The sequence below is a fragment of the Eimeria necatrix genome, genomic scaffold, assembly GCF_000499385.1.
Source record: "Eimeria necatrix Houghton genomic scaffold, Enh_scaff12, whole genome shotgun sequence".
Taxonomy (NCBI): domain Eukaryota; phylum Apicomplexa; class Conoidasida; order Eucoccidiorida; family Eimeriidae; genus Eimeria; species Eimeria necatrix.
Window position 1 is genome coordinate 32369 of NW_013654875.1, and position 27114 is coordinate 59482.

General features: G+C 52.4%; 3 protein-coding genes across 3 annotated transcripts; all 3 read right to left on the minus strand.

Annotated features, from left to right (window-relative positions):
- Positions 1-516: 516 nt before the first annotated feature.
- ENH_00010030 (major ampullate spidroin 2, putative) lies at positions 517-3066 on the minus strand (the record flags this gene model as incomplete). The annotated part of the gene is made up of 4 exons (XM_013584078.1): positions 517-1494; positions 1917-2085; positions 2703-2836; positions 2968-3066. The coding sequence occupies 4 exons, from the start codon at positions 3064-3066 to the stop codon at positions 517-519; spliced, it is 1380 nt and encodes a 459-aa protein (XP_013439532.1).
- A 3332-nt stretch (positions 3067-6398) lies between these two features.
- Positions 6399-14714, minus strand: ENH_00010040 (hypothetical protein; the record flags this gene model as incomplete). The annotated part of the gene is made up of 4 exons (XM_013584079.1): positions 6399-9559; positions 9802-10206; positions 10459-10597; positions 10725-14714. 4 exons carry the CDS (start codon positions 14712-14714, stop codon positions 6399-6401), a joined length of 7695 nt encoding a protein of 2564 aa, XP_013439533.1.
- Positions 14715-16259: 1545 nt separating this feature from the next.
- ENH_00010050 (hypothetical protein, conserved) lies at positions 16260-24719 on the minus strand (the record flags this gene model as incomplete). The annotated part of the gene is made up of 14 exons (XM_013584080.1): positions 16260-16504; positions 16646-17133; positions 17548-17924; positions 18201-18413; positions 18671-18768; positions 19358-19397; positions 19677-20072; positions 20247-21338; positions 21749-22057; positions 22226-22323; positions 22496-22703; positions 22810-23121; positions 23405-23854; positions 24141-24719. The coding sequence occupies 14 exons, from the start codon at positions 24717-24719 to the stop codon at positions 16260-16262; spliced, it is 4905 nt and encodes a 1634-aa protein (XP_013439534.1).
- Between the last annotated feature and the right edge of the window lie 2395 nt (positions 24720-27114).

A 27114-nucleotide genomic window follows, 5' to 3' on the forward strand; every position in this document is an offset into this window, starting at 1 on the left:
CTATAGCTTTCCCAACCCCCTGTTCCTTTGTTTCCGCCTGTAGCACAGGTGGTACTGCTTTGAGATATGCTGTATTCGCAGAAGCAGCTGTTGACATACTAGATCATTCAATACGGCAAAGGGTTCGCAACTTCGCCTACGGGGGCTCCTTGTTTAGAGCCCCTCACCAAATAGATGAATTGAAGGTATTCGCCGTGAAAGAAGGCCCTCCTGCCCCTGCCCATCCGCTGCGCCACACGTCCAAAGCAATTACACGCAGGGAAAGCTGCGATGTGGCATACAGAGCAAGCAAGTCAAGAAATACGCGCAAATGCAACCGTGGGAGTAATGCAACGGCAAATACAGAGCATCACAACACCCATGGAAGCCGAGCCGAGCAGATGCGAAACACATGACCAGACTGACCAGTCAAAGCAAAATTACGTACTAAGGGAACGGATAGGTACGGCCACCAACTGTGGTCATGAATAATTAAGGCAGAAGAAATATGCTACGTAAGCGGCAATGAGCTGCTGCTCACTTGGATTGATTCATCGACGCGAAGGGATTGGAAGACGTGACTGCTGATCCGACAGGAGCCCCCACGGGAGTCCCGAAAGGCGTCGACTGCTGTTGCACTGCCGGTGGCCTGTATGTTTGCTGCATGCCCATTGCCTGCTGCGGCGGCTGCATTGGTTGTTGAAGCTGCGACTGCTGCAGAGGCTGTTGTTGAAATGGACTTCCCCCAAAGTGGGATCCCTGTAATGAAGCAAATGGATTGGATGGCCTTGCTGCCGGTTGCTGGGGGCCCCGCATGCTCGCAAAGGGGTTTCGCTGTTGTGGCTGCTGCTGCGGCGGCAATTGCTGTACTTGAAGCAAATGATTTGGCGGCTGGTGCTGCTGCAACATGGAATTCTGGTGCTGCTGCTGTTGCAACATCAACTGTGGAGAACGATTTGGTAGAGCCCCTCCCATCCCAAAAGGCTGCTGCTGCGGCTGCTGCTGCATGCCAAACAATGAACTATTTGGCTGCTGAATCGGTTGCATCTGCGGCATCATGGGCTGCTGCAGCATGTGCTGTTGCGGCTGGAGACCTCCGGGCGCCCTCCATTGTTGTTGTGACGGATCTATTAGTGAGCCAAGAGGCCCTCCTTGCTGAGGCATCTGCATCTGCTGCAAGCCTGGTGCCATAAGACTTTGTGGGGCTTGTCCCTGCCTCCACATACTAGCGTTCTGCTGTTGATGCTGTTGCGGTTGCTGCTGCTGTTGCTGCCCATGAGGCGCAGGTGCCATACCCATGCCTGCAAGCCCTCCCATACCAGGAAGAGCATTTTGCTGGCAGCCTTGTGGGGCCCCTGTGTCTGCTGCGCCCGTCCAAAGGTTGCTACTCGGCTGTGGCCAGCCAGATGAAACGAAATCCTCCTGGGGGGCACCTCCCTTTCGTCTGCTGCTGCTTTTCTCTGCGCGGGATCCTCGTGGCCTCGACGCAGCCCAGGTGGCCCGTGGCGGAGAGTCCTACAGAAAAGCAAAAAAATGCAACTTCGCTCGGCTACACTTTGCCGAAGCGTTAATGTGCATACAAATGCACAGAGAAATGTACGAATTCATGTGCACGTGCACGTATATTTGTAAAAAACGTTTGCGTGTCTGCTATCTGCACTCTAAATGTGTGAACGCCTAATTGTGCCGGTCTGTTTGAGTAATGGAACTGTGCCATGCACAAGCTGATGCAAACACACAAGTACACAAGAAAAATCATATACAGAGTTCTGCGTTTTGCAGGTGCAGGCATGGATGGAGACGCACAGGAAAGATAAACGTAAGAGACTGAACAGGGCCCCACAGACACAATGATGCCGAAACACACATGGCACAGACACGCAGGAGGAGATGGCGTAAGCAGATCCAGTGCTGCAGCAGATGAGACTGAAGCATACATCACTCATGTCAGGGGATTCGCTCGACGAGGATGGTGTTTCCCTCCTCCTGGAATGGCCGCGGCCGTGGCGCCTTCTTCTATCAGGGGCCCTCGCTGAAGAGGATGAGCGGCGATGAGACCTACTGCTACCTCCGCCACTATCACGGGTGCTGCTGCTACTGTTGCCCCTACGGCGGAACCATAAAGCTCAGAAAGGAAAAGAGGCGCACAATCAGGCAGAACAGAAGTACACGCAGCTACAGAGAAAGATACTGCAGAGCCAAGAGCAGCGGTATATATATACATATATATATGCATAACGAGAAGTGGACAAGGACAACCAAACGCATGGCTGCAGGACGAAACGAGACGTGGGAGCAAGATACGGAGTGCAGACCCGAAAAACTTGTAAGGTGCATGGAAGCCACGCGCATAAACAAAGCGGGAAAGTGGAAATAAGCAGGACCTCTCCCTGTCCCCTGAATTTTAAAGTGCTAGGCGCATCTAATAACTTTGTACTCTCCCTTCTCATTCCCTGTATGTTTATCTTTCTGCCCACGAGGGCCTTTGTATCTATCCCCTTCTGTCAGTACACGTTTACCAACCTCCCTGTCGCTGCTTGTCTCCTTTTGTCTCCATGTCTTATCCGCCTCTCCTCCTGTGCAACTGCACTCCTCTAACGTGTCTAGTGCTATCTCTAGACCTGTAACTGTGAGTGCCAATATCTGGGTCTTCGCGTCTCAATCCCCTCTCGGCCTACTTAAATATCTTTGCATTCACTCCCACTTGTGTGCCCTAGACTCACCCAAATTTATTCAACATTTTTTGAACTTCGAAAGCTGTGAATCTGTCTGTCCCAATTTTCTTTGCCGAGCTCTTCCCTGAGCTACAGCCCGCGCAAAGAAATTCATAACGCTGGAGATCCACTGAACAGACTCCCTGAGTAACCCAAGAGAGCAGGCAGCAGGCAAGACACATTTTCACAAGACCACACGAATAAAGAAACATTGCATAATTCCGCGGCGCTTAAAACTGCAAAAAAACTAACAGCAGAACAAGCAGTATATTACCCCTCTGCCGCAAATAGCGCACTGATCGTGGCTGTTCGCGAGAAAGTAAAGCTTTTCAAGATTGACAGCATCTTCATATTCCGTCTTGCTGAGACCCATCTCAGCCGCTGAGGCTGAACTGAACCCCATTTTCAGTTCCTGATGTAGCCTTTTCCGCTTGCGCTTCTCTGAGTGCCGTTGATTTGTCTAAGGCTTTTGAGGCTACTGTCAATGAATGTGCTGGCGGGGGTAGGGAGCAACACTATCCCTCAGTTCGGCCACTGCAGCCCCCCGCCAGCCGCTGCAGCCCCACGCTTGCTGCTGTTGCACCTGATGAAATTGTTGCAGCAGGTGTCGATGCCTATTGCTGCCTTCCCGCTCCAGGTGCTACTGTAACCAGGACTGCCCCTGCTGTTGCTCGGATAAACTCTGCTTTTCCCCAACTGCTCCTTCTGCCGCTAGTATCCACGCTTTTTCTGAACCTGTCACAGTTACTCTGCTGCTACTGCTGCTACTACGGCCGTCGCTCCTCAGCAGCCGCGATTCCTGCGTGATGATGAAGCTGCCGTACCGAAGCGTCCCGGCCGCGAAAGAGCAGCTTGCTTCTGCTCCTCAGCTCAAATCTGGTGGGGTTTCGCTGAAAGCGGTTGCCCACAGACGCAATGGAAGTGCCAACAGAGGAGTCCAGTAGCTGCCGCTTGCAGCGGTGGCGCCCGGCACGGGCTGAGGGAGGCTCTGCTGCTCCTTAGGGCCGCAGTGAGATAAACACAGTTAAAAGCAAGAATGAGGAACTGAGAATCCGCCTTAGAAAGATAGCAGACAAAAGGAAAGCCGGCAGTAGACGGACTAGCGGCTGAGGCTGTTCAGATGGCAAGCTAGACGCCCAAAGTGGAGGGACCTGGAATGAAAAAATCCTTTTTCTCTCAAATAAGGGTAACAAAAAAAGGAATCTAGTTCAGGTTGAGGCTACTCTTCCCGCTCCCGCCTATCCTGCCGTTACTCCTACCGCTCTGGCTGCAGAATTAAAGGGCTGTAGAGAAAGGGCTGTGCTGCACTTCTCCCCTTTCTGTCCATACTCTTGGGCTTCAGTGCCAGAATAAACAAGTTTGCACTATGAGATTAGGCCTATCGATGAGTCCGCCAGATGAAGCGCTAAACGGCACACAAAACCGCTAACAGAGCGGCTGCGACTTTGCGCAACGACGCCAACAGTAGCAGCTGTAGCATCTACTGCTGCAGCTAGAGCTGCAACAACAGCAGAGAACGGCGTGTTGAGTGTTTAAACCCCCTGAAGCACTAACTAAACAAACGAAATGAGACAGGATTTTACGTTGAGAGAAATGTCTGGTGCGCGCCGGTGGGCTGTCTTCATTGCCGCGTTCTACTACGGCCCGTCAACAGCACTTTTTCCAGCTATGAAACTTATTTCTATTAGGAATAGACTTTGCTTCACGTCGGACTGAAACATGATCTCCAGTTGCAGGATATGTTGGGGAAACGGTAGTTCTCGCGGGTGATGCTTCCGTTTCCAGACACTGCATTACATGGGATACAGAGTTTTGCTTCACATCTTTAGGTGACTAGTCGGGTGTGCACGTAGCTTTGCCAGTTACTTTGTGATAAAATACAGGATCTAGTTGAAGGAAAAAGCACAGATGTTGGTAGGTGCTGAAGGTGAAGTCGTTGCAGCTCCAATTAAGAGGTTGTGGGGACTCCAGTAAGTGTGAAGATCATGCGTGCAGAGTCCCTGCCCAGTAAGTGCCGTGCCTTTACTAAGGAATGTTAAATGAGGAAGCTGGTGTGTGTCCGCGGGCGTCTAGCTCAAATGGTAGAGCGCTCGCTTAGCATGCGAGAGGTAGAGGGATCGATACCCTCGTCGTCCATCGGATCATCTTCTCTTGTTCTTTCATGTCATTGACTAGCACAGCTCTTTCATGTTATTGACTATCCACAGAGCAGCATCATGTGTCTGGATACTTTTCCGGAGGCTTGAGGCTGCACGTGTAGGCACGATTAGGCTGACGCAGAGCGTGCGTGCGTTATATTACTTGGAGCGCTCGTCTACGTGCTGACACTACAGGGGTACGACAGAGCGTGCGTGGGATAGTATGCAGGGTAATTTCTCGCTTCGAAGAATACACTTACAGAGGCACGCGTGGAGAACGTGTGAAGTCTACAAGAACAAATACTTGAAGGCGACTTCACCCAGACTTTTGTAGACCCGCAGGCGTCAGTGTATACGCGAACTACGTAACACCCCGGGTATTGTGCAGATTGTTGAAGTCACTGTAACAATCCCAAGTGCATCTCTGGGTTGAGGCGTATACGGTACATACACGTAAGTTGTATTCACTGTAAAAATGCAAAGTGCATCTAGGGGTTAAAGGGCATACGGTACATAAACGTAAAATGACATCTGCTGTGCGTGCGTGTGTCGGATCGAGAGGTGCAGTGAAGGCCTCTGACGACTTCTCTCATATTTTCATTTCGAAAACTGGGAGAGAGAACTGCAAAAGTGGGTTTTTCGACAGGAATCAACGCTTCCACGAAGGAACCATGTAAAATGCATTTAGATGTGCTGGATGTAAGGAGACGTACTTCTTCGCCTTCGTTGTACATAGACTTCCGGTGCATGCCTTTGTGCATTCGCCGAGACTAGGGAATTAAAATTTAAGGCTCGTCACAGGGAGAATCTGTTCTCCTTTGCAACCGTTTGCTTGCTTCTTTTTAAACAAAACTTATTCTTTTAAATGAGTTGACGTTTGTACATACACAGTGCTGGGACTCCAATACGAAGATTAGATAATTCATACAGATACACCTAAATGAATATATATGTACAGGTATGCATTTGAGGGTTCCCATGCACGCATACGTGTACAGCTATGTTCATATATGTACGCGTATGTACATAATATGCATTTACGCACTCAGCATTCAAACACATATATCCATTATGTGCTGACATAGGTATGCTTTGGCAAGTGTGGAGTGCAGTGATGCAAATAGGTGTCCCACACGCAAATATGCACAAAACACTTCAGAAAATAAGCTTGGCTCTGTGTAGAGAGTTAAATATTTAAAAAAAGACTACAGGGACCTCCCTGCTAAACTTTACGAGGGTAATTCCCTCGCAGAAAACAGAAAAATGTTCCCTTACCAATGTGACGAACTCCTGTTGCTACTGGTCCTATTCACCCACATGTCTTTTGTCCTGCTACAAATATTGCGGCTCCTGCCGCAGCAGTTTTGGACAGTATCATCGCTGGCGTTGCTTGAGCCTCCCCAAATCGAATGATTCCATTGATGCAGCGGCTGCTCTCGATCTAATCAGCAGAACGACCACGTACGGCCAAATTTTGCAGTATACACTGTTGCCGCTACTACTAACACGCAGCGCGACGAAGAGGACCACGTCTTCACCTGCATGTGTCCTGACCGGAGTTCGCTACTTAGCGCCCGCTCTCAGTGCCACTGTTGTTGCTACTAGTGCCGATTCTGTTGCTACTACTGCTACTCCAGGAGCGTTTAGATTGTCTGGATGACACGCACTTCTTTGCAGTCCTCAGAGAGGCAGAAGGCCACGATAGAGGCCACCTTGGCCGCAGCAGCACAGTCATGCCCTCATCTACAAGGTGATCCCTGCTTTTCATAGTGATACTGCTGCTGCTGGAGATAGCAGCGGGAGCTGCAGAGTACGGCCTGACGGGGACAGTGTACTTAACTCCGCAAGGGACACAACATCCCCATGAATAATGCGAAACACTGTGGGAAGCTGTCGGCTCCGGCTGCGTCGCACCCTCTGTTTTCGTCTTAGCAGTTGCTGCTGTTGGGAGATTGGCACTGCTGACGGGGCTGCCTTTGCTGCTTTTCCAACGGGCTGTTCTGTCGGCGTCACAGGCCCAGAAAGGCTTACAGTAGGAAGCGGCAGCAGCTGCTGCTTCCTTTTCGGCGCGAATAGAACGGGGACTCGGGGCCCGTAAAGCTCCCAAAGGATCTTTGCCAGATTCATACAAGTTTCCAGGAGAAGCGCCGTAGGGGGCCTCTGCGTGCCTCTGTAAAAGCACTCCCGGAGGAAGCTCCGGCAGCTCCGCAGCCCTTGCCTCATCCTGGAGCTGTAAAAAGCTCGCGAACGCTTGCGTGCTGCAAATTTCTTGAACCAAAGGGTCTGCTTCTTTGGGCAACCCGTGTCCCCTTGACCTGCCTGCTTGGGCAGAGGCTTCCTTGCCTTTCAAAGCGCCCCCACGAGCCCCAACTGCAAGCCCCTCACGTCGACATCCTGTGAAAGTGTTGCAACCCCTCAGCAAGTCCACAAAAAAACGAAGGAAAGCCTCCCGAACTGCTGCGTCTGCTGCTGCGTCCGCCTGCTTTTGCTGTACTCGCTGCTGCTCCTCCTGCCGCTGCTGGCAGCACGTGTCAATAGCCAGGGAAGAGCTCCAATCACCGAAAAACCCAAGTGGGTTTTCTGCTGAATCCAGAGGGTGAATTTGGGGCTGTGCGCATACAGTGCTTGCCTGTTTCAGTGCAGCAATACGAAGCGCAGCGGCTGCTGCTGCCATATCTGTTTCTTCTTTTTCCGTTGCAGCCTCTGCCTGCGGAGGAGGCGAATGCTCCGTGTTGGAAATACAATCGCCGCTGCCACTACTGGGGGCAGCAGCAACTGGTGTAGTAGCACACACGTCCTGAGTGCCAGTGTTGACAGCTGATAAAGTCAACGTGTCGCCTTCCTCAGAGGACTCAAAGGAAACTCCTGAAAACTCACGCCACACAGGGAGCAAGTTACTACTCGATTCTGTCGCTGCAGAAGCCACTGCAGCGGCGCCATCATACACTCCTGCTGCAGCAATGAATGTCGCTGGCGCTGAGGAGATCGCAGTGCCGGGGCCCCAAAGCTCATCTCTGTTGCTGGCCCCCGATACCGCTGCTGCAGCTGTAGACGGTGCAGTAACGCCCCTTGCTGCAGCAGTTGAGGGCCTTGTTCCTGTGCCCCAAGCTTTACTTCGTTCAAAAACTTCACTACTGCTTCTGCATTGCCGCTGCCACAAAAGCGACACTCCCCTCCGCCCCCGATTGCTAGGTATCGCTGGCCGCTGTTTCTGCTCTAGCAGCGACAGTGATTGTTGTTCCAGCAGGGGCCCATGCTGGTGCCCTTGTGAAACAATAGCCTCAGCAGATTCTGCTTCACTCGAAGCAGCAAGCTTTGCTGCGGGGGAAACCCCTGGAGTTGTAATGGGCACGGAATTGTTTGATTTCTCAAAGTAATGCTGCTCCTGTTGTTGCTTTTGTTGCTGCTCCTCATGCTTTAGTTTGTGGTGCGGCTCTTCCTGTAGTTGCTTTGGTTGCTCCTGCTTTAGCATATGGGGCTCCATCTGCTTCAGTCGTTCCAGCTGCTCTAACTGCAGTTGCTTTGGTTGTTCTTGTTGCACTTCTTGTAAATTCTCCTGCCACGCATTCTGCCGTTGTTTCGATTCCTTCGACCGCATCCATGTGGTCACATCAGCAGCGGCAGCCGCAGCCTTCGCTCCAGCAGGAACAGATGAATAGCGGAGAAGTGCAGGCTGCCCCGGTCCTCCGCGTCCTGTTGCTACTGTCGCTGCTGACGCAGCAGCGGCAGCTGCTGCTGCAGCATCCGTTATTTCTGCACCAGCGGCGGACGGCCGCTGCCCCCACAGCCTCCAGAGCCAGTTGTCTCTCCTGTGCTGTTGTTGCTGCTGCAGTTGCAGCTTGGCGGGCTGTGGTAAGTGTTGCAGCTGCACTTGCAAGCCATGTTGCTGCTGCAGCTGCTGCTGCTCCGTCTTCCCGGGGGGCAAAAGATTCAAGAACCGAAAAACAGACAGCAGAGCTCCACTGTGAGTGCGCGAGGGTCCACCTCTCTGGCTTGCATTACTGTTGCTGTTCCTGCAGCTGCCAGCACCTGCAGTCCCCGCGATACCAGCGGTTGAGGCGGTACCGAAGCTAGCGCTGCTCAAGCCCCTTCCGTAAGGGCTAAGCAGCAGCCTTTGCTGCTGTTGGTTGGTACTGCTCGTGCGCAAAAGCTGCAGAGGGTCACCCTTTGTTGCGCCTTGAGACTGATGCATTGCTGTTGCTGACGCACCTAAGCTGCTGGCGCCATTCACATTACCAGAACCACTACTAGCACGGCGTGCGCTGTATGCTGCTGCTTCTTCTGCAGTGTGGGCAGCAATGCTGTCTCGCAACAACAGCCAATTGGAGGGAAGAAATGCAGGAATCTGGGGTTGCTGCTGCTGTCTCCTTTTTTTGTGCTGCTTCTGCTGGTGACGGTGTAACATCTTCCGCTGCTGGCTGGTCAAGTTCTCGTCTACTATTGCTGCTGCTGCAGCCGCTGCTGCTGCAGCCGCAACTAAATCTCCACAAAGTAGAGGTACAAGGCTCGAGACGAGCTGCCCTAGCATGGCTATTGGCAGAGGAGGGAGTCCCCAAGGCGCAGCTCCAGGCGCTGCTGCTGTTGCTGTTGCTTCCGCTGCTGTAGCTGCTGCTGCTGCGGTGGCGGAAGGTCCAAGTAGCTCGCGCTGCTGCGAGTCTTCCGCTGCTGTCGCGAACGCAACGTGAGAGAGGGAGACAGAGCAGTTGTCCAGGTCTACCAAATAAACGCCTGCAACAGCACCGGCACCAATACGTCAAAGGCAAGTCAACAAAGCTTCTTCATTAAACTTCGTTGCTCACTTAAGGACGGCAGAAATAGCAGTGACAATTACGATGGAACGGGGTACAAACAGCAAGAAAATTCCAGCGGCAAGCGCTGCAACTTCAACGGCTCGTTCTGGTTACGATGCCGAGTCAAAAGGCATCCAGCAACAGCACCGCTTGAAAAGATTAAAAAACTCCAGGACGAACCAAGCGGAAAGCTATCCAAAGACTGAGCAAACATATTGATGGCGTATAGCATGTTGCCAGACACGGTATTCGTGCAGTTGCCGTTGTAGTTGCTGCTGGTGCTATTCGTTCCTGCTGTTCCCGCGGCTGCACTCGTTGCGGCTGCTGAAAAATCAGGAATCGTGCACACATAAACTGCGGGGGGTGCTGGTCTCCCTCTGGGAGCGCCGCCGCGCCTCCGGTAATTGCTGCTGCTGCTGGTACCCTTTCCTGGTGGCTGCAGCAGTTCAGCCGTGGCTTCCTGCCTTTCCTGCTGTGGTGTCAGCATGCCCACGCAGAAGGGGAGCGGCATAGAAACAAAATGCACTAGAGGGGCTGGAAGCAGCGGGACAAAAACTTGTGAGTACCTTAGAGGATACATCAAGGCTGTAAACAACGCCAAATAATCACAGCAAAAGCAGCAAATAATGCAAAACTGCAGAGGAAAAAACTAAAACGGTAAAAGTGGAATTTTCAAACAGTCACTGCCACCGTTGTGACGTTGCCATTGCTGCTGCCCTTGCAGAATCATTGGAGTCTCGTGTAGTGTTGGACAGACGCCTGCTTGCTACACCTGCATAAACACTATACCTTTATCATGCAGTCTTCGCCGTTGCTGCTATCATTGTCATAGCTGACCTGTGAGTGCGCACGGAAGCAGGCTTAGTCGGTTGACAGATGCGGAGAGCAAGACAATTTGCTTCTCGCAGAGCAACAAAAGCAAAATTAATAACAGCAATTCCAGGGGGAAATGTTTTAGCAAATCCACAAGGGGAAGCTGCAGCACGCAAGACACAAGAAACACAGGCCATTCCTAATTTAGCGGTCACGCCATATCAACTGCAGCTGCGGCAGCAACAGATCCATCAAGAACAGCTGTCACAATAGATGCAACAGCACCTTACTTGCAGCAGCGGCAAGCTTCCAGGAGAGGGCAGCGCGAAATGGAGGGCACGCGCCGATGACAGTGACACGGAAATCTTCAGCGTGTTGCAGGAACAGCCGTCGTTTTTTCTAAACTTGCTGTTGCCATTCCTTCCCGTACAGCCATTAGGGCAGCTGCTGTTATCGCTGTACAAGTTATGAAATTGCTGTAGCGGCAGCACCTGCCATATGTGCGCCGCCACTGGAGCTGGCGTTTCCGCCACCAGCCTTTCCGCTTGTTGCTGCAGATACAGCAAAGGTGAAGCCAGGAGTAGCCGCTGCTGCACGTACTGCTGCTTCTGCAGTACGATGCGGCCCCCGGAAGCGCACGCAGTAGTTTGGCAGAGTGCAGCGTATGAAGTGTACGTGCACCACAGCCACTCATGAAAGGCCCCAAAGAAGGGAAGCTCAGATAATATGCAGAATGCTCTCTCCACATACAACAGAGGTGGCTTACTGCAACAGGAGTCTGCCACAGCAGCTGCAGGCCTTGCATCTTCTGCAGTTCGTGTTCCTGCAGTTGATTCTTCCCCCTCCGCCTTTTCTACTTCTTGCTGCGCTTCAACTGCTGGCTTCCTTGCATTTTCAGCAGGAGCCTCTGCATGTGCTGCAGCGGTGCGTTTGCTGCACTCATTGACGGGACTGCAGCTGTTGTTGTTAGGCACCTCCATAGCTACGAGTTCGAAAAAACGGAGGCAGTGTCCATACAAACGACGGCCCTGAAAGTCCGTCAAGACGAAAACAGAAGACGACGGAGAATGCACTCGCAACAGAGATGCGCAGGGGCACCCACCCCAGTCGCACATGCATCTTGGATTGCCTGCAGGTGCTGTTCCCGCTGTTGTGGTTGTCGCTGATGGCGCTGTTCCTGCTGTATGCGGGACCTCAGTTTGTGATACTGCAAGCATTGTCTCTGGGGCCATTGCGGTTGCTGTTGGTGCCGCTTGTACTGGTGAGCTCAGCAGCTCCTGCAAGGCATCCGGATAGTATGAATGCCAAGGAGATCTGCACAGCGGTGCTGCAGCATCCAGTCGTTGTTGCTGCGGCGTCAGCAGGGTGCAGAGACAGCCACTGCTGAGAGGGAGCACTTGCGCTGCACCCTTAGGGAAACAGAATAGTTCTGCTGCGGGGGGGACCTCCGGTGGCAGCCACGAAGCGTCAGAGCCTCCCTCTTCTGGTGTACATGCTCCAGCCCATGCTGTTGCGGGCTCTTCTGCACTTTCTGCCTTTGGCGATTCCCTTGGTGCTTGTACTCTCTTCGCCGCCATCTCTTGCACAATTACGATCTTGGGCTTGCCCTTGCGTGTGACGGCTACATCGAAGCTCGGGATGTAACTACAGCTGCAGCAGCCCTGAATGTTCCTTGAGCTCCCCTTGTAATAGATGCTGCTTCCCCAGTTGCTGTTGCTCCTGTTGCAGGAGTCGACGCTGCGGACTCTGCAACAGACAATAGCAGACGAGTGATGCTTTGACCTACGCTCAGCCTCCGGACTCTCTTCAGCTGCTGCTGCAACTGCTGGTGCATCTGCTGCGCCGGTTGCTGTCTTGATGTTCGCTGTTGCACCTGCTGCTGGTTTTGTTTCAGATGTCGTAATATCACCAGCATCTGCTCCTCTGGTAGCCGTGAGGGTCTCGCTTCCAGCCTCAGGCCAACTTGTGCTGCGGCGTCTTGTCAGCTCCTTACTGCAGCAAAGATGTGTGTCGCTGATGCTACGCTTGCTGCTGCAGCCGCTAAAGCAGCTGCTGCACCTGCAGCTCCTTCGCTGCATCGTTGTTGTCCTTAAATGTGAACAACAGACCTTTGATTCTCCTTCCGCACTTACTGCATCGATGCGCGCAGCATGCATCTCCCCTTTGTGGTTGCTACTGCCTCTGCTTGCGCTTCTGCTGCAGGAATCTGCCTGCTTTCTGCTGCAGCTGCGACAGCAGTAACTGCTGCTTCTGCTGCTGCTGCTGTTACTACTTTTTCCGCACGTGCTACTGCTCCCTATAGCCTGTTGTGTCAATGCTGCGTTACTGCTGCTGCTGCACTCTGCGGCAGCAGCAGCGGGAGCCCATGCGCACCCTTGCGAAACGCTGCACAAACTGTGGACTCTGCTGGAGCCACAGCTGTGCACTCTACTCGAGCTGCAGACAGAGCTAGAGTAACAGCAGCTGCTATTACTTCTGCTCGTATTACTGTCAATGCTCTTTTTGCTGCCACAACTGTTGCTCCTCGGAGGAACAATGCCTTTGGGAAACAGGCAGGGGACGTTCTTGCCAGTGCAGCACCACCAGACGCGAGGCTGCAGCAGATCATCGGTGCTGCCGTAGCTGCTGCTTCTACCACTGCTGCTTAGCGGTGTACCTTCATTCGTGTTTTCTGCTGGGTTTATTTCTTCCTCCTGCTGCTGTTTGTCTGGCAGAGGCTCCTGGGGAGTAGAAGCCTCCGACTCCTCTCCAGCAGCAGGAACAGCGGCCGCAGCGGCAGTACACGCCATATCTCTGGATTGCCGAAAGGTGTTAGCCTCGCAGCAGCAGCTGCAGAGCTTCTGCTGCTGCTGCTCGCAGTAATCGCCGACGCAGCAATCCAAGACAGGCCTAGCTGTTGAAGGCCCGAGAATCAGAAAAGCCTCAACAAGGGAAGGCATGCAACGAATACGGCGAGAAAATTGTTGGTAGGACCGTCGCCGTTGTTGCCGCTGGTCTTCGCCCTGTTGCACGTGCGGCTGCTTCTCCTCATTAACCTTCTTTGGAGGCTGTTTTTCACCATGCTGCTGCTGCTGCTGCTTGTTGACTGTCGCATCGATCGGTTGCAACAACGGCACATCTTGCTGCTGTGTCATTTGTCTTCTCGGCAAATCTGATGCCCTTCGTTGCTGCTGCTGAGGCTTCTCCCGTTGTTCCGCTTCGCGTTTCGACTGCTTCTGCTGCTTCTGTAGCTGCTGCCGTAGCTGCCCCTGTAGTTCCAGCTGCTGTCTCTGACATCTTTCCACAAGCCCCTCAAAAATTTGTTTTCTGGTGCCCCAGCCGTCGCCGCGGCCCCCAGGAACCCCTCGAAATTCAGCTGAGTCTCCCCAGCTGCACCATTCCAAAAATGCATTAGTAACTGCTCCAAAAGAGTCGCCCAACCCACTGGACTCACAGCCACCCGTAACAGCCTTCTCCGAAGAGTCCCCGGGAGCCTTTTTGGGGGGGTTCTTTGAAGGGGTATTGGGGTGGATCCTGCACGCCGCCTCAGCCTCCAAAGAGCACCTTTCAGATGAGTCCTCCGGGATCTCCGAAAGGTGCCCCAAGCAGGTTTCTTCGAAGGGTTTAGCAGGAGACCCTCTAGGCGGTGTCACTGAGGCCTCTTCTGGTGGGGCCCCTGGTGAGTCCTCAGGAGACTTTGTTCGGTTATCTCCTGGGGACAAGGAAGGAGAATGCCACACCTTAATGCTTGCTGAGGGGGCCCACGGGCCGCCTATTGCTGCCGCGCTTAGGGGGAGTGGGCAAGATACGGGTGAATCTGTGGGATTTCTTTTAGACGCGACTGGAGAAAAATTACTGGGGTCCTCCATGTACAGGCCGATTGCATCATCCACTTTTGCCCCACTGACTGCATCATTGACTGCCTCAGCTATTACTGCTTCTTCAGCAGCTTTTTCTGCATCTGTACCTGCCGGTGCTGCTATACTCAATTCTCCACGCTGAACACTGGGCGCGTCTTCAGGAGTTGTCATTGCAGCATCCTCCGCAGCTGCTGCAGGCAAGCCAGCAGCCTTAATTGTTACTTCGGGTGTTGCTGGTGCTGAGGGAGTGTCTGATGCTGTTCTACCCATGGGGAATGGACTTGGCGCTGCTCTTTCACCCGTTGCCGCTGCTTCTCTTGTAGGAGTGATACAAGTCGTATTGCCATCAACCGCTGTTATATTTGCTGCGGTCGATGATGCAGCAACAGTACGTGAGTCGGAGCAGCTAAGTGGCGTGGAAGCCAAACAGCCAGCCTGCATCTTCTGCATATGCTGATGCTGTTGCTTGGTGCTGCAGTCGCTGCTGTGGCATTGATGCTACGCAGAGCTACAGCCAGAAGTCTACGAAACAGACAGATGCCTCCGCGCCAGAAGCCACTGCCACTGCTACATGAGGCACTATGAGACGCTAGTGGCACCACTACAAATGGAACATATAGGGATCTCCATGTATGCAGGGCTTCAGCAGCAACAGCTGCTGCTGCTGTTCCTGCTGTAGCTGGCGCCTGCGGTCCTGGTACAGCTGCAAGCGGAAGAGATCATCTGCAGATTAGATGGAGCCAGCATTAACGCATCTTTGTTGTGCTGCTTTTGGCGGAGGCGGCAGGAAGGGCCCCTGGCCATGTGAAACCTCAGTTGCGCGTTTGGGGCCCCTTGACAGTACAAGCCGAAGAGGGGGATTAAGAAAACGTTTTCTGTGCCACTCCCCGTAGATGTGCACTTTTAGTTCAAAATTTCTATTGAAAAGAGGCGTTGCCCCTAAGCGAGATGCTATCACCACCGCTCACGCTGCTGGTGCTCTCACATGTGTGTCTTGCAGTACTGCATGAAGCTGTTCCTTACTGGCATTTCCCCTTTAACTGCATTTTGCCTTCTTTTGCTTTTCTAATACTGTTAATTTTGCATTTCCACAAAATCCAGCCATTCAGTGGGCAACTCTTCGCTAGTCTGTAGTGCCCCGGTTGCCCGCCGTTGCAACAGGGTCTACAGCCACGGTGTTTTCACGACAGGCATCAACAAAGCCTAAAAGTTATCGGCTGCATTCTGCCCTGCAGTGTGAGTCTTGCATGCACCATGGATAGCGCTGTAAAGTACCATGGGTCTGCTCAGACAGCGCGTACAATCGATGGGAATTCCGAGCACGCGTACAGCTCAGCAGAAAGGCTAACTAGCTCCCTGCCCGTGAGTTCCTCAGTGGCTGCAGTCCAAGTGATGTGCCTGTCCGAGTATTGTGTAGCGCGCTGCGCGCAGCAGGGTCAACTGCAACGGGCCAACAGTGCTAACAAGCATGTCGCGTCGTCGATACGTCTCGTGTTCTCTCTGCTTGAAGCTCAGTTGTTATATTTACTTCATTGGGCCCTCACAGCTACACCGCAGTCCCAAATCTTCATGCACCCTGAATTCAGGCCAGAGAGCTCACATCTCCAGGGCTACGGATCCGAGGATCACTAGCAACGCCAGTGGAAAGCCGTATAAAAAGCACCGCTCAGCTATTTGCTGAACGTGACATATATGTGCATAGCGAATCCCGCGAGCCCGTTAGTTTTCCCTCCAGCCATACAATGCTTACGGATGGACGCTGTTCATCTTAGTGGATCTCGACAACGCTCGTTCCTCTGCACAAAATAACGTGTATACTTTGGATAGAATCGCCTCTAAAATCAGCAGGAGCGGCGGGTACCCTTAACCCACGTATTTTGACTCTATGCATATTCAAAGCTAGAGACACCAAATGATGCAGCCCCCGATTGAGTCGGCGATACAAACGCGAGGGGTTGCACTAGTCCTCTACTGCTGCACCTAGCTCTACAGCAGCGTGATGCCCCTGAGCTGTGCTTCAAGGAAGCTCTGCCTCTCAGCGCTAAGAAGGCTTCTCCAGGCCGTAACTGAATCCTGGGTGGGGAGCCCTAATGATGCCTTCGTCGGGGGCCCTTCTAAGATGCAACTCAGCAGAGGCGGGCCACCAGGGTAAACAAAGGCAGCGCCCGAAGCGATGCATCGCAGCGCGAAAAGACAATTTTTCGCCGTGTGAAGGGCGTCGGCAAGCAGCTCTGCAAAAAAACAAGACACAGCGGAGCATGGAGCAAGTGAGTAACGCGTCTTCTTTCGCGCAGGACGCATACCTCTACTCAGGGCAAACAATAATTGAAGCCTGAGCAACGAAATCCTACAAAGCGCCAGCGTGTACGTACCGGCTAGGCCGTCTTTCCAGTCTTCTCTTTCTAGGGAGGCCCCACTAAGGCTGATGTGCAGCAAAGCGAGACAACGCCGCAGCTCTCCAGGAGGGCATGCAGGCTGCTGCAAAGCAGCAGCAGCAGCAGCAGCACCCGAAGCGGCTTCACCACTTAAAGACAGTAGTTGCCTCTCCAAGTAAGACGACACCAAAAGGTCCGAAGGCCCCGTAGAAATTCCCTCGGTTCCACCTGATTGAGCGCGAATTTCAGCTGTGCCTTTGCTGCCGTTGGAAGCTGCTACAGCATGTGTGATGAGCTGCACAGCAGATTCAAGGGTAGCAGCACACCGTTCCATGTGCAATGCCGCTATCTGCTGAAGTAGCTCGAGTGTGCAGTCGCTGCTGCTGCCCGCAGGAGCATAAGATGGGACTATTGACAAGGCTCTCGAAATGATATGCAAAGAAAGAGTCGCAAAAGAAATAGCCAGCAAGCGGAAATATGCGGCCCTGCAAAAGAACACAGACACACAAAAAACAGACAAATGAACTCAAACAAAGGACGGTTGAGACTGGTGGACCTACGAAGCACACTGAAACAGTAAGACGCCATCAGCGGACAGGCAGAAACATCTCATCGACCAGGCCAATGGCTAAAAAGGCATCGATACAGGTGTTGGTAATCTGAAAGGATCGAAAGAGACACTCCCAGCGGTCACGAAAGCAAATTAGATGAAGGGCAATGGACAAAACGAATATCCAAGGTAAAAAAGACCAAAAGCCTGGCGGAGAGCTTGTCTAAGGGTTCGAGCACTGATGTAGACAAGTACCACCACGGGCACGCAATAGAGCCTAAGGCGAATGTAGAGAAAGAACAAGGCTGGGCACAAAGGAACAACGCAAGACTGAGATACTTTCACTCACCGCTTTGTGGCCAGCATCTCCGCAGCAAACCTGAGAAGCAGTTCGCTAACTTGCACATCTTGCGGAGCAAACATAAACGGTCCCATAAACTCCTGCCGCACGTCTGCTGCTGTGGAAGCAAGAGCACCTGCGGCAGCAGCGACAAATTTCAGAGGGTGCCGCAAGCCCCAGCAACAAAGCACAGGAAGACTCCCACAGACCTCCTGTCTCCCATCTCCGTCGACAGTTACCGATGCACGGATAGCTGTTTCTGCCAAAGCCTCTTGTAGCAGCTTCTCCAGGGCTGGCCAGTCTCCACGGTCCAGCAGCAGCAACAGTAAAATCAGCAACGCGCATGCCCTTAACTGTTGTTGCACGACTTTGCTTAGACAAGAGCTCTGAGCAGCAGCAGCGCACACAGCAGCTGCAACAATCAGCAGCGATTATGAAGAAGCAGCCAACATGGAAACACAGACGCACGCACGCCTGGTCAGCTGCACAGGAGCACAAGCTTGCAAGAATTTTGGCCATGCTACAGCTACATAAATGCCGCCACCAGAGCCATCAGCAGCAATACACTTGCAACAACCTGAATACATCAGCTAGCGGTGGCCAATTCGCGAGAACAGGCAGCAGCTGCTTAAGCAGTGGCTGCATGGCAGTCGCCACTTTACCTGAGCCATTCTGGTCTCCACAGAATTATACACCAACGGTAACAGCGGGCTCGCCATCTGCCGCACTTGCGAAGATATTACTGGGGAAGCACCCACTACAATACAGAGAGCTGTGGCTTCTAGCAGGCACAGCAACAGGAGAGGTTGCTGTGCCTCCGCCACCGTCAGGCGCATGTCGGCGACCGCTGGTAGCACTTGCAACAACAGCGTCAACTGAAGCAGCAAGCACGACAACAGGAACGAAATAAGCTACGGCTGGTTTGTAACTTTTATAAAGATGTGCCCGTTAGTGGCCCTCAAAGGCGTGTTTCCTTCTGCTCCTGTCTTCCTCTATATTCTAGGACTACGCCCAGAGAGCATCATGCGCCTGGGCACTAAGATGTGGCCCACACACAGAAATAGCAACTAGACTGACTAAACACGTTAATCTACCGACTCAAGCACTCAGGCTACAACATTGGAAAGGCTACCTCCTCCTGAGGATGGCGAAGAGGGTCAGCCGCTCTGATAATTCCGGCAAACAGGCGGAGGCCGCAACGCTGCAATGCTCCTGATGGCTCAGCGGGCACTGCAGAGCACAAACAGCCAACAAAAAAGGTCTGGGAGGTTCAGCATGCATACGGAGGTGGAGAAAGATACACACTGTGACTGGAAAAGAAAGCTGCGTAAACCGGATTATTCCTGAAACAGACATAGAGTAGTAAGTAGGCTGTGCAATAGAAAGCACTCAGCAAGCCCATAGTAGTAAGTAGACTGTACAGGAGAAAGCACCGCAATCCTTCCACGAGGCTATGGTGGCAAAGAGAGAGCACAAAGAGACCCATGCATGGAACGAGGAAAATGCAGACGTGAGGAAAGAGACAAGCTGTGGTGACAACGCGACCAAGGGCAAGGGCTGCTGAAAATTCGGGGAACAAAAACACACCCAGTTTAAAGAGGTGCTAGAAGCAAAGAAGAAGAACCGTACAAGCGCTTCCCAAAAGAACCGGTAAGCCAGCATCCCCAGGACAAAACAAAGGAGATATACAAAGGGAAAAGGAAGTGATTATTAAGTACAATGAGGGCAGAAATATAGCTGCCGACAAAAACCGATTTTAAAAATTAAAAGACGGCGGAGGATATGGAAATCGACGACAGTACAGCTGTATTTCCCCTACCATCCGATTTGGCACCTGCTCCCATTGCCCATCCAGCAGCCTACAGCAAATCCGCAAACTACGCCAAGCCCTGAGGCTTATGGGCTGCGCTGTCAGCTCGACAAATGCATAACTTGTAGTAATAAAGCTACTAAACAGAGAAATGAAAAACCAATTCAAGTATAAGCCCCTGGAACTCTAAGCCGCAGCAACAAAGAGCATTTCTTGTCACAACCAAAAGCAAGGGTGGCAACCCGTAAGTGAGAACCGGCATAAGTAAGAGCTTCTACACAGGCCAACTAGCAGTAGCAGCAAACACGAAAGAAGTAGCAAACAGCACCTGAAGGGCGGCAGTGAGCAGTCCCATTGGCAATGCAGGCGCAGCAGGCGTCCCTGCTGGGAAGCGTAGAGGCACTTCTGGCCTCCCTATTAGCATCGCTCCATGCAAGAAGGTCAGAAGCAGCACCTGCAATGCCTCATCGTTGCTGTAGGCCTTGAAATGGCTCAGAAGCTGATCATACACCTGTGAGCACCGGAACTCGCCCCCACCGGTGGTGCCGTTGCTGCAGCTGTGCATAATGATGCGCCGCAAATAGGCCACATCACTGTAGTTCGGCAGATCTGAGAAATCGAAAAAATCGTCCTGCAAAGGCTTCTTCTGCAGCTCTTCGCGGGCCTCTGACTGCATCAGAAGCAGAATCTTCAGCAACCTACTGCTCCAAAGGCTGCGATTGCTCTGGAAAAAACGCAAGCAAAGACCACGCACATCTGCTAGCCTAAACTTTCCTTTAGAAGCTGCATCTCACGCCGTTTCTGGCAGCAAGGCATCAGCACCAGTGATGCCGAAGGGGATCAAAGTTTCTAGAAGTGGCAGCAGCAAACAAGAGCAGCATTGGGCAGCTTGCCCGACCTGGGCCAGAAGTAGCAAGAAAGGCCTCTGGATTTCCCTGAATGGCAATTTCAACAGCTCGTGCTGCAGTTGCTGCTGCTGGCTTGGCTGCCTCAGGTCTTGCTGCTCAATGCTGCTATTGATCATTGTCCTGGCAACGCTCAATGCCCCCACTTGCACACAATTCGTTACAGCTTGGAAAAGCGGCGCTGTGAGAGCGGCCTCTACCAGAGTCTCTAGCTCCTGCAACCTAAACTGCAGCTGTTGCATCTCATGTGGCTTCTGGTGCTGCTGCAGCTCCTGCTGCTGCTGCTGCTGCTGCAAAAGCAGCACTTGCTGTTGTTGCCTCAAGGCAATGTGCCTGCCCACCAACACCTTTATAAGGGGCTGCGGGACAAGCAAATCTTCTACAAGGGCGAAGAATACTTCGCAGAAGTCGGCTGGAAGCATTGCAGAATGCATTTGCAATAGCAACTTCAGGACGGAGCAGCAGCGCGCAGCAACGATGGCGAAAGCCGCTGATGTCTCCTGATCCTTGCTTGCTGCTGCTGCTGCCACCGCAGGAGCAAACGGACCAGTGGTGATGAACCGCCTCAACAGACTCGACATGTGGCTGAATTGCTGCAATATCTGTTGCAGCTGCTGCTGTGTAGATGGAGACGTGCATGGAATAGGGGCCTCAGTCCCTAGAATCTGAACAACCACCTTATGCCGATGTTGTTGTTGCTCTCCAAGGTCCTCGTGCTGTTGTTGCTCATCAGGCTCGAATATACCTGCACGAGATGCTCCTTGAAGCGACGCTGCTAAGAGGGCTAACACGCCGTCAGCTTCTTTAAGCTGAGCTAGGTAATTCGCACTTGCTGCTAGGCTGCCACCAGCAGCAGCTGTTGCTGGGTCTGTCACAGCCGCTCCAGGTGCAGGCAAAACTGTCAACCTTTCTAAGGCGTTGTTTGCATCAACAATGAGGCGTAGCACGAATGTTGAGCTCAGCAAGCCCTGACTCAGCAACCCATGAAGCCGCTCAACCGCAGTATCGCGCATGGGCGTCGACCCCTCCTCAACGCATCCAAGTCCCCCGTATAGCTCCTCCGGTCGCGACAGAAACTCCTGAGCCTGCACCAAGCAAAGTAATGGCATATTGTGGAGGACAGTACGAGAGGTGAAGAAAGCGCCACACAGAGACAAATATCTGAGCACCTATCGAAGCAAAACACTGCACGGAGACGACTTGACGACCGTTTGACAAAACGCAGCGCAAGCAGCTCTGACGCCCACTATAAAAGCAGTAAGAAGCTCAGGTTAGGGGAGAACTGACAAGCCATCCCACAGAATAGTACGGCTGGTTTCGTTTGCGCTACTGATTCATTGCTGTAACGAGAAGTTCGCACAGGCAGGACTATCTTCTGCACTTTATAGAACCACAAACAACAGGAAAACCAATTTCCAGTACCGGGAGCAGCACGCACATCGAAGATATCTCCGCATATTCGGAAAACAACAAGAGCAGTCGTGTTCTCGCGCACCTCAACGTCGCTTGCCCTGAAGAAAGCAGGAGCGATGTCTTGTATGAGGCTTTGTAGCCCCCCAACTGATGAGAGAAAGCTCCGAAGATCCTCAGACATTCTGGTCATTAAAGCACTCCGCTCCTCCTGTGCCGTGAATGCTTCAGGAGCGGCCGAGTCGCTTCTTAGACCCTTCAATTCCGAATGCCCAGAGTTGCTGTCAAGCAGAAAGGCTGTGTATCCCCCTACTACATTCATTATCAATTCGAAATCAAGAAAAAGCAGGAGTGGGTCGGAGTTTTGATCTCCGTTGCCGCGGTGTGTGATGAGCTGCAGCATGAGCGGAGAAACACAACGATAGTAACACCTACAGAGCGGAAAACTGTGCCAGCAGACCTGATCCAACGGTAAAGCCGGCGGCGTCCAGCCGCCAAAGCAGCATAAAGAAAAGCAACGCGGGAAGCAACCGGAGCAGCGATGGCAGCCGAAACAGCAAACCTTATTGTGCTCGACGGCGGCTAGTAGCAGCTTCAAAACAGACCCGCTGCTCATTTTCGCCAACACCCAGGGCTGACAGTCCGCCAGCTCAGCGAAGCCTGAGGCAGCAGCAGCACAGAATTGATGCACCAGTTGGCTAAGCACCACGCAACTCGATAAAACGATGGCGCTAGCATGCTATACCGCAGCAGCAGAACAGCGTCGGCGGGCCATGCTCCAGGGGCGTCTTTGATCTCTAGGGCCTCAACTGTTGCTGATGATACTTCTTACCTCTAAGCAGCACCTTTTGCAGCTTGAGCACAATTCTTGCGGAGGCATCCGTGTATGCGATGCAGCTTCCCGCTTGCTGCTGTTGCAGCAACAGCAGCAGCAGTAGCTCTTGCAGCTTTTGCACCGCTCCCACATCTCCCACTCCACATAAAGCTCTGCCAGCTCTGGCTTCACATAGCAGCAAGGCTCTGGAAATATCGGCTACCAGCTACGGCAGAAGCAGCACAAGCAGTACCAAAATAAACCTACAGACACATTCAAAGATAGAGCAACCACCAGTCCCTCCACTTAATAAATCTCAACATTAATCTCACCTTCGCTAAATCTTTCCAGCAATCGCTATGAGAGAAGGTCTCACGCTGCATGCGTTCCACTTGCCCCTGCAGCCACTGGAGCTCTTGCTGCTGATCCTGCTGTTGCTGCGAGGCTCCTCCATGAATATATCCCAAATGTTTGTTGAGTCGCAGCTGCAGCTGCTGCCATTCCCCTAATAGCTGAAGGTGCGCGCTCAGGAACGGCAGAAGACGACCCACAAAAGCAGCTGCGAGCTGGCGCAGAAAAGGTACTAGGACCTTGCAGACGGTGGAGAACAACTGCCTAGTGCTTATCTTCACCGTTACCAGCTCCTGCGGCAGCAGCGAACGCCTCAACAAAGAGGAATGAGCGCTCCTGAAGTAGATAAAGGATCCGGAACACAAATCGGCTGCACGCAGCGGACTTAGTGGGATTGGGCAAGCAGTGCCACACGGGGGCGAAAAAAGAGCCAGGGAAGAACGCAAGCACAGGGGGAGCCAACGCACGCAGAAGTGCGATAGCAAGCACACAGACAGCAATGCGGGGAAATACAGGCACAGATAGCCGCACGAAGCCAAACATCCACAGATGAACCGCTGCACCACTGCCATTCACCTTGAGCAGATGCTTGAGAAGATGCGCATACAGTGCAGTGTCAGCGTCATTTCGCTGGGCTGCCCTCAGGAGTCTTAAAACCGTAGTCTCTAGCAGCAGCAGTAGCACTGCTCCATCCAATGCTGCTACCTCCTGCACCATTTGTTGAAGGGATTGGGCCCCGCAGCTGAGCGGCAATACGCCTCCCCAGGAAGAGCTGTAGTTGCAGTAACTATTCAACGTCTGCTGCACAGACTGCTCCGACAGCATCTGCTCCAGTTTGTCTACTATTGCCGCTGTTGCTGCCGCTGTAGCCGCTGCCCGCGCAACACGCCGCAGGAGGGCCGTATATACTTTGAAGATACGAGGGCACTGAGGGACGCCCAGCAACTTGTACAGGCATACCAGGAGCGACTGTACAAACGCCAACTCTCCTCGCCGAACATTGGGGACAGCATTAGAGCTCCGTTCCTGGAATATCTCCACAACAAACAGAAGACAGCAACTGGAAGTTTGCGCAGGTACATGCTAGTGCATGTGTGGCCATGAAAGAAGATGTAGTCACAACATTCCAAACACAACAACTGTGGGAAAGCAACCTGTAGTTCGCAACATGCTTCCGCTTTTCTCGCATCTGGAGGCGCCACTGCTGCTCCTTTTTTTTCATTCTCCTTCTGCGCCCCTAAAGCTAGTGTTCGTTCTGAAGGTTGACGCGTTCGCTAATATTGCCAGGGATGATCCTACTCCTGCATCTTACTGTGTGACGGCCTTGTAATGCTCCCTTGAGCAGCACAAGTGCAGCAAAGGCAGCTTCCGTGTCATCTGCGGTCGGCCTCGGCAGTTTCCCAACCAGTTGTACCAATCGGTCTGATGCCGCTTCTGCTCCCTTAGCTGCAACTGCTGCTGCTGCCACTGAAGTGGCTGTGCACCGCAGGTAACACTGTAGCAGCAGAATGAGGTACCCTGGGGAGCCTTGAAGCTGCATCAAAGACATTTCTGCCTGTTTACGCTCTGCCGGAGTGGCTGTGTCTGTAGACAATAGCGCGATACAGTCGAGTGTTAACTCCTGTGTTCTGGATTCTCCCATGGCGGGCAAAGCATCAGGGCCTGTTGCAATTGCATCCCCAACTGGAACGGAAGCGGCTGCCCCTGCTGCAAAGTGTGCTCCTGAGAGAAGAACTAACTGCTGCTGGCAAGCCTCTATCGACTCCAGCAAATAGTAAAGCTCAAGCTGCCAGGCTTCTACCTTTGGGTTCAAGCCCGGCGGCATATATTGCTGCGATTCGCATTGCTGCTGCCCGAAAGCAGCTCCTTCTATCAAGTCATTTTGTTCCATCTCTTCTGTATGGCCAGAGGGGTGGTGTTGATGACTGGGCCAAGTACTGCAGGAAAAACCACGTTCGTTAAAACAACTGTCAAGACAGTGCTTGCCCGTTTATGTATAGTTGAGAGTGTTGCGCAACAGCGTTAGGAAGGGCAGGGGCTCTCCGACCCGAGTACTGTTGGGGGCTTCCAACCCCCGCCCTTCCCACGTTGTTGCTAACACTAGTGCTTTCTCCCAAACCTTGGTAAATTAGAAATTTGCTCCCACCTCCCGAAAAGGAGATGGAACGTGGCCATAAAAAAAGGTGGTGAAGAGACTATTGCGAAGGCATGGGCTAACAAACCGCCACTCCGCCGTGCGGAAAGCAGGATGGAGGAGATGATAACAGCCACGCTTTACTTAAACCCAATGAAATTAAAATAGGGAGACCAGGAGCAGGTAAATTCAAGAAGGCTTGCTCCGATTGCACTGGGGCTTATCGGCCCCATGTGCATGCACAAAGCAGGTTTTTCGTGCGGAACGTAGTCGTTACAGTAGCTATGAACAGCTCGATGAGACGCACTAGAAACACTTGATTCAATGCAGCTGGTTTCTAAAGGACACATAGAGAGGGAAAGGGCGACGCTGCATTCCTGTGTGTTGCGAGACGACATAACGGTGTTGTTGCGTGTATCTAGTCGTGTGGGTGTGTATGGCTTCATTCTAGAGGCGAAAGCTCATGAAAAGATCTAGGGCTGATTAATGTGGTTTTCGTTTTTTTCTCAGCCTAGTGGCACTAACGGGGCTGAACGGGCAGGGGCTAACATGCTCACAGGAAAGGAGCTGGCTCCACGCTGAGAAAACTCACAGATGTTGCTGTGGACAGCTTTTGGCTGTAGGGCTGTTGCAAAGAGTATGTTACGTCACGATCAATATATTTAGCTGAGTTATTCGCCGCTCGCATCTAGTTCAACTCAGTGTTGAAGGCCGACGTGTCATCGCGGGCTCTGGCGGCGCCGCAGCAGTGACGGTTGAGGCCACTTCAGGCCACAACAGAGATTGTAGGTCTGCAGTAACGACTGCAAAAATGTGGTTTGCATCTCTAGCCCTACTGGCTATAGGACATGAGCAGACAACTCCCGTAGGCACCAATAGCCAATACTGTCGATACTAATGTGATCAAAACAAGTTGGCTCATCTTGTGAGACACAGGGTCCACGGCACCACACCACTTTTTTACGATCGGTAGAGAAGTCCTCAACTACCCAACCATGCGAGCTCACTGGCAACCGCTGCTACGTGGTACGAATTCTTTACGTTTGTTTTGCCGAGACCTCCTAGCAGTTGCTATGCGGGAACTGCAGTGCCCAAGATTAAGAAGCTCAACCATAATGCATCTCACGACACTCTGTCAAATGTTGCTGTGCGTTTTATGTGCATTCATGCAATGCGAGCTACGTTAAAATAAACGCAGATGGTCACAAGCGCTCCCACGGTGCAGATGCTGTAGTTGAGGCAGCGGCGATAACTACTAAGCACGATAGCTACTAAGCAAAAACACATGCAAACTATGAAAGTGTGACGAATTCACATGCGGAGGGGAGAGCTGGTACAGGCACGCGTACACTTCGCTACACGCGGAGTGATTCATTCCCTTAGTTATGCTGCTACTAACTTATGACCTGCCTAACTCTCTTCTCCTGCGCCGTAAACTGGGCAGCGGCATGTAAATCAATGCACAATAAAAACGAGAGCTAACCTCCAGGTTGCCTCTATTCCCATGACCCCAATTTATAATGCCTCCCGTTGGACTGCGTTGACGAACCACTCAGGAACTCCCAGCCTAACGTCAAGCCTATAGCACGTCATGAGGCCGTCATATCGCTGTGCTGTGTATTGCACAGTATCTCTTCAAATGCATGAAAATGAATGCTAGCGGGAGATGTCAGAACCACCAGGCAACATATGGATTTTCTCTGTGCCTTTCGCTGTCTCATGAACGGCCGCGAGAGCTTTGTGTCACGCTTGCCTTATCGGTGAATCCAAAAGTGCTTAATGTTGCCTACTTTCTACGAATGTTTTGACTGAGCTAGCGTGAGTGGGGCATACGGGTGGGAGAACGCAGCTTTCACAGCACGCAGATTTCTGCTTCTTCTTGCTTCTGGATTAACTAAACAGGATTCATTTAGTATGAAATGCAACGAATGCCATGTCCCATGTGGGGGTATCAACAGCTCATGTTGGTCGTTCGGTTTCTGGGGGCCGCATGCACTTGGCAGCCATGTGGCTCCAGTGCTCGGCATTTTGAGGGCACTAAGAAGCTCGCATTAGCAGCTTTCAATTACACTTGAGGGTTTATAGCTAAAAGTATGCATCGTAGACCGGCGTCTGCCCCCACTTTTTCATCTCCCATCCTGGCTTCCATGCA